This window comes from Penaeus japonicus, unplaced genomic scaffold, assembly GCF_977035675.1.
Source record: "Penaeus japonicus unplaced genomic scaffold, GWHDUDI00000001_assembly GWHDUDI00000015, whole genome shotgun sequence".
NCBI lineage: Eukaryota > Metazoa > Arthropoda > Malacostraca > Decapoda > Penaeidae > Penaeus > Penaeus japonicus.
Window position 1 is genome coordinate 13,478,647 of NW_028234417.1, and position 7,500 is coordinate 13,486,146.

A 7,500-nucleotide genomic window follows, 5' to 3' on the forward strand; every position below is an offset into this window, starting at 1 on the left:
GCAAGTGAGTACTTGATTACACACGAGTCTCTGAACTTTTGTTTTTCAAATATAATAGATTAAAATAATTATATCCTAATATCAGAAATTCCTATAATTAGTATTTAACCCACTCACGATGGGGGCATTCCAGCCTTGAATGTCACAATGCCGGGGCTTTCGAGCGCTTAGGCCTAAATCAATTAAATGGCTGGCACAATACTGTGCCGCCCGGCCACTGGGCTTTTGAATGAGCGGTACAGTACTGTACCACCCGTCCAGAGAGGGTTAATAACAAAATTATAATGTAGTAAATAAATACAAATTTTTCTCTTTAAGATTGTGAATGCACAAACAGTCACAGGTGTTCAGCAGGTTGTACAGGGACAACAGATACAGACAGTCAATCATCAAGTGGCTCAGCCCACCATGGTCGCTGCTGCAGCAGCGGCAGCAGCACCAGCACCGACCCCACAGCCTACAGCTACGCCTACTGCTACAACAGTTAAGACAGCAGGTCCAAATCAAGCTGTTCCAGCTCCTACTGCTTCAAACAATGCCACAGCAGACACAACTGCCCCAGTAAGTTACATAAAATGCAAGACATTTTATGGTCAGTTATTAACTATTGCTTGGAGTTGTGCAAGGTATTACTTTGTTTTCTGTATTTCCAAAATTTCAAATTTAAGTTTACTTTAATGTACCTTCATGTTGAAAATATTATAAAAGTTTTTCACCCCTTTTAATCATCAGTGAACCAATGAATCAGATCCTCATTAATGAAGGACTGATAAACCATAACATTTCAAGCCAAACTAGAGTGCTCATGAATACTAAATAGTAGACAGAAGACTGTAGGAACAACCACCAAATCAGATTAGTGGATGGGAGCCAAAATCTTTTTTTTTTATTATTATTATAATTATTATTATTATTATTATTATTATTATTATTATTATTATTATTATTATTACTACTACTGCTACTACTACTACTTACGGATTACTCCATCATTATTCCAGTTAAGGTGATGACCTTAATCCTACATGTGAAAAAAGCCAGACACTTTTAGGGGGCCACTGGCTCAGTGCACAGCTTTTACCTAACTTGATAGATTACTTAGGAAAATGGGTAAATGTTTCCCAGGATTATAATGCCTTAGCTCAAATTTTGTGGCCTGAACCAGGGCTTTGATCTTTTGACTTTCTTTAGTCCTAAATTCTCTAAGTATTCATTTTGGGTTTACAAACCGATCTAATTTGTTTTGAAACATTAGGGATTTATTACTTTGTTATTGTTATAGCTGTTTTGTGTTTTATCATTGTATACAAATTACACATTTCCCTATGGGCTACTGAAATCTTTTCCTGTAATCCTCTACTTTGTAATCTTTCATTGCTAATGTCAGACCATGTAAGAACATTGTTACATGGATGTTGCTTAAATATTGTTGTTTGGCAGTCATTCTTTTTATTATTATAATCATCTGCCTTTGCAGAAAAGACACTTAACAACAAATAGATATATTTGAAAAAAACATTAGAATAGAGCATTGAATGTGGGCATCTGCCTCCTGCTCTCTCTCTCCTACAACCTGTAGGCAGCATCAGTCTTCGTGATACCCTGTTAATGTTAATATCATTTCTTTCATTATTTAATCCTTGTGCAGTTATTTTTGGTTTTCAGAATATGATCATAGGCGAGTAGAAGATAATATTAATTTACTATTTATATACCTGTTTACTGTATTTTTGATATGTGCTCTCTTCATTAATTTTTAAATAGTTATGATGTATTTATTGAGCCATTGTTATGATGTGGCTGTGTCTTTTCCATCTACTTCATTTTTTTGTAAACTTTGAATTGGTGAAAGATTTCCCTTTTCATGAACAATAAATACAGCCATTTCCAAGTAAATATACTCAATTTTAGGTTTTATATTAGTATCATATTTTGAGATAAATCAATTTAAAGTTTAAAATATTAGTATCTCTCTTATTTTTTCAGCAGTTTGTATTTCTTTCATGTGTTACTCATGACATCATATTGTGAATAGCAAAAACCCATTTTTGTGATTTCACTCTGTAAAACAGTCATGAGAAATTTACAACTACTATAGCTTAGCCATAGGCTAGTCTAATAGAGCTAATGATAACCAGAGCATGCATTCACTGATTTTTAACATGAACAAAGGATTTAGGAGAATATCCCCTACAAACCTTCCAGGATGGGCCACATCTTAAGATGTGCAGCCAGGGTGGGCATCTTGAGATGTGTGTGTTTTCTATGATATATGGGTCTGTTTTTGGTATAAGAGCACAGTGATACTAATTAGCATTTAGTTACACATAGTTACACAACTGAAGAAATAGCTAATCATTTCAACAATAAGAAAATTGCAGTATGAAAGTGATCCCACCCCATGAAACATGCCTGTACAATTACTGTTATTTTATATGTCTGATATTCCTCTCATTAATATACTCAGGATTTATATCAGGAATGATGTTTTATTCAGACTTTTGCCAACAGGTCTTGAATAAACAAAGAATTACTGAACTAGTCAGGGAGGTTGACCCTAATGAACAGCTGGAAGAAGAGGTTGAGGAAATGCTTCTCGCAATTGCCGATGATTTTATTGAGTCCACAGTTAATGCAGCATGTCGTCTAGCAAAGCACCGAGGAGCACGTTCACTTGATGTTAAGGATGTGCAAATGTACTTAGGTATGATTATATGTATTTTCTACTGATATTTATACAGTACTTGCAAGTTCTTGTATATAATCTTGCTAATAGTTTTATGGGCATGATAATGTTGATAACAATTGAATATTATTATTGTTGCTAGTGTTATTTTCAGGATCATTATCATATTATTGTTATTATCACAATTATAGTTGTAATGATTGTAATTATAATAATGGTCATAGTTATGAACCTTATAATTATGATAAATATCAGCATGATTATAATATCGATACTAGTAATAAAAATAGTTATTGTTATTATAATAATGATGATGATGATGATTATTATTATTATTATTATTGATATTCTTATCATCATAATGATGTTTATTGTAATTGTAATGATGATTATATAAAATTATTGATATTATTATTATTATTATTGTTATTATTATTATTATTATTATTATTATTATTATTATTATTATTATTATTATTATTATTATTATTATTACTACTACTATTACTATTATTACTAATAATGATGAATACTTTAATGCTTTAAACTTTTGTACCATTCTGTAATTTCCCTTCTCTTTGCAACAGAACGCAACTGGCACATGTGGTTGCCAGGCTTTGGAACAGATGAGCTCCGGCCTTATAAGAGGGCACCAACAACTGAGGCGCACAAGCAAAGGCTAGCACTCATTAGGAAAGCAATTAAGAAATACTGAACTTAAGATTCCTTTGTTAATAGTTTTAGTGTAAGAGTAAGTTAAGCCTGCAATTATATATATATTTTTTTCCCTCCCCTTTTCTTTGTTATATTTCATATGGAATATGTCACGTAACCTATCAGTTCTATAGATTGTGAAGATGTAATGAAAATAAAATATATACAGTGAAATATGTTTTTTACTCTTTCAATAATTCAAATGAATGAATGATATCTATATAAGATTATGCATGATTTTCCTATGGACTTTTTTTGTGTATAAATTGGTGTATGTGTGTGTGACTTAATGATTCTCTTATGAACTTTTTTTATGTATAAATTGGCGTGCGTGTGTGTGTGTGTGTGTGTGTGTGTGTGCACGTGTGCGTGCATGTGTGCGTGCATGTGCGTGTGACTTTCATGATTTTCTTATGGACTTTTTGTGTGTATAAATCGGTGTATGTGTGTGTGGGTGGGTTGGTGCATGCGTTATCGGAATTAGCACATATTACCGATCAGAAAAAAACATTTGTGTGGCTTCGCCTTAATATTTCACATCTTTTGAAACTACAGATGCATTTTTCCGACCGCTAAAGGTGCGGTCGACATAAAATATTTCTCTGATCGCTGATCTGTCTATTCCCAGAGGCAGTTTCAGAATGATTGTTCTCTCGTGGTCGGCAGCTCGCCCGTCCAAGCATCTACTCCGTAATCTGGCTTATCCTTATCTTGTCAGTGGTTGTCAGAGAAGGATAGCCATTTGTTCTTGGTATCTAAGACGAAAAATTACATCCATGTGTTTTTCATTTAATATATAAAAGCCAAAACTCAGGCGCTAATGAGGTTCCCCGTAAAAATGCCTATGAAAATAAAAATGTAAATAAAAGTATTACATTATTTCCTTTTTGTAGTTACATATACGTAACATAATTTTAAAATATCTGAAAAAAAAAAATTGTTTTCATGATCACAGCTTAGTTTTTATCCTTCGTGCCCTTGTTCATGTCGTAATTTTTGACTGGTGAAGATTTGATAGTTCTCTTACATTCAGCCATATGATAGTCAGGATTTATTAATTCAGATTTCTTTTTTATATTTCCCTCAAAAATGTGAGAAATGTGACAAAACACATTATATTAAAATGAAATCGCACATATGGAGAGCTAGAACATGAATACAGCCTTAAACCACTGGCAAGATAGAATGAGGCCACTACCATCCTCCTCTGGCAATGACTATACACACAAAGTAATTTTTCACTATTAATATTTTAGTCCAATGCACCAAATTATATACTGACATGATTTTATTGTAAATTAGTAAAACTAATATATGTGATACATGAAAAAAATCAGAGTATTTGCACTGAAATTTTAAAATCTTGTTTTCCCCCTGTCTGTCCTTGCACAAGTATGAAGACTTAATGCCTTCTAATACAAATTGCAGTGATTCAAATTTGTCCACTCCACTTTTAACTTTTATGTCATTAAAGAAAGACTAAAAGTCACTATACATCTATACAGGTCTCTTCTATCATTGATGACTGTAGTTATCTTTTTGTTAAAAAGAGGAAAAGACATAATCAGACTGGAAAAAAAATAAACAAAAAAGGAAAATGTAGAACAAATATTATGGTAAAAAAAAATAATAAAGAAGAATTGGGAATCTAAAGAAGAGAATGAGCATAATGAAGCACAAGAATATCCAAAGTTGTATTCAGCTATTAATTGAAAGAAAAAAGGAAATAAAATAAAGACTTGCAAAAATTCAAGGAATGGGATAAACAGGTTCAATCAAGTAGGCCTACTGACTCCATGATTACCAACACCTTGTGTTACTGCTATCTGTATATAAAAAAACAAAAACACAAAACAACAGTGGGTTAGACAGCTTTTCAGATAATATATGATACTCATCTTTTATAGATTGAACATCAAAATCACTTAATCTCTGGATATAATAATGCAAAACTAGATTTCAAAAAATCTTTTATTTCAACAAACCCATACTCCTAAGCCAGTATATCACATACATAAAAAACAATGATAAAACATATAATGGGAATACAGTTGAGCTCAATGAGCAGAAAGATCACAGACATGTTTGGGAAAACCAGATTCCAATTAGTAAAGGTACACTGCATTAATTCTATATATATATATTTATATCTATTTTCTTTGCAAACAAAAATATATATGTATATATATTAGTATGCAACCAAACTTAACAGTTTCACTGCAAATATTAATAATATAATTAGAACCGGTCATTGACCATTACCTTAGATGCACTTGCCACTCATATATTTATGATAAATATCAATTTGTTTTGTGTGTATAATGTTTCAGTTGATTACAAAGATGACATACTGGACTTAGGATTAATACACATCAATTCTTTCTTTCTGGATGCTTGTTTTCCAACCCTCTTTTGTTTCTGGTACGTATCCATTCCTGTTTTTGTCATAACAGATTATTCCTCAAAGAGATTGGAATATTGAGTGAGTATATAAATGCAACTGTTTTTTCTCTATTATAATGAGGCTACTATTCTTACTACTTCTCAGCCATTACCTGAATTATAATTTGACTTCCCAATTTGACTCTAAACATCCAGTCAGTTGACATTAACTGATATTCATGCAAATATACCTTTTTCAAGGGTAATACTTTATAGTGACATACAATGCTGACAAAGATGAGAACAAATAGGTATAAATGAGTACAATGTATCTGTCTGAAATTACCAATTTCCTTTCACAGCAGTAAGTTTACTGTTTTATTTTCTAATACCAAAGTTGAAATAATATGTCAATAATTGTAAAACAACTTTATGAATTAAATGCAATATAATGAAAGACTTACTGTAGTCTATGAAACAATCTAGAATATGGCCAGTGGAAAAAATTGTCATTCTATCCCTGTATTTTTACTTGTGGATGTACAATATAAAATTATCCCACTCTCTTAGAGAATAAAATAAATGTACATGCAAGACAAAAGACACAGGAATTACAAATCAATGGGTTTCAAAAGCTTTAGTTATTTCTTTTACATCAAAATAACCTGAAATACTGTTTTCATCTTTGCTCCAAAAAGATCAAAGTGTCAGATAACTACTGCAACTGTTTCAGAAGTAAAGAATACAGTTTCCATCATAATTACATTTTTCAAAAGAAGAAACATTTTTATACAGGCCTTTTGATTTATATGAAGTATAAGTATCAATGAAAAGTAATAAACATCAGTTTTGTATTACAAATAAAGGCCACTATGGATACTAATAAATCTAAATTCATATAACTCAAAAAGGCAACACTATGCTCCAATTAAGGAATTCAATTCATCCTTGGATATGACTATCATATTATGTATATATAAAACTTCCAATAAATGTGTATTGGGCCTTATTATTATACTGAAAATCATATCCTATGCTGCAAAAGTGACATACAGTTGACACAGTTTTCATTAGCTGTAACTATCCTAGTACAAGAACAGTATTGTGTTTTTCAACTCAATACCCACAAAGGTGCAATACAGTAATATAAAAATGTCTACAGAAATGAAAGAAACAGAAAATGACAACATATTTCCAACAAAAGATAATATACAGTATGGGTTGAACCTCCCTAACACAGAATTCAATTGTTTCGCAACTCCCACTGTCTGGCAGCATTTTAGTTTATCCCTACTAGCTACTTACACTAGTACTGCATTTCCTCTATTCTGTTGTATACATATTTGCCATTTTCTGTATTATGATAGTGGGCTAACAATCATATAATCTTACAAAAAGTTATGAAGGCTGTTCTAGTACTGCAATTGTATGGTTCAAAACTTTCTAAAAACCAGCAACAGTCAGGTCCCAATGGTGCTGGATCTGGGAGGGTCTACCTATACTATAGATAACAGTAGATGACCCATGAACTTAATAAACAATTCAATAAAACATATTCTATGATACTATTTAATATATAAAATTTCCCTTATATGTACTCTTATAAGTAATATTTGGTAGTCATATAAATGCAGAAGTTAGTATAAGCACAGAACTCCTTTGCACCTTTAACATTTTCTTTTAACCATTTTTATATTTCTTATACAAGAACCAGTAGA

The 7,500-nt window shown here is 31.7% G+C and overlaps 1 protein-coding gene across 2 annotated transcripts in view; it reads left to right on the forward strand.

Annotated features, from left to right (window-relative positions):
- Taf12 (TATA-box binding protein associated factor 12) overlaps window positions 1-3,574 on the forward strand; it is a 7,669-nt gene extending 4,095 nt beyond the window's left edge. For both annotated transcript variants that reach the window (XM_086544516.1, XM_043035588.2), the window contains exons 3-6: window positions 1-4; window positions 319-561; window positions 2,512-2,704; window positions 3,274-3,574. The exon at window positions 1-4 is cut by the window's left edge and continues 160 nt beyond it. In XM_086544516.1, coding sequence (XP_086400642.1) covers window positions 1-4; window positions 319-561; window positions 2,512-2,704; window positions 3,274-3,401 — 568 coding nt within the window. In that variant the 3' untranslated portion in view covers window positions 3,402-3,574. The remainder of the gene's footprint in view (window positions 5-318; window positions 562-2,511; window positions 2,705-3,273) is intronic.
- The last annotated feature ends 3,926 nt before the right edge of the window (window positions 3,575-7,500 follow it).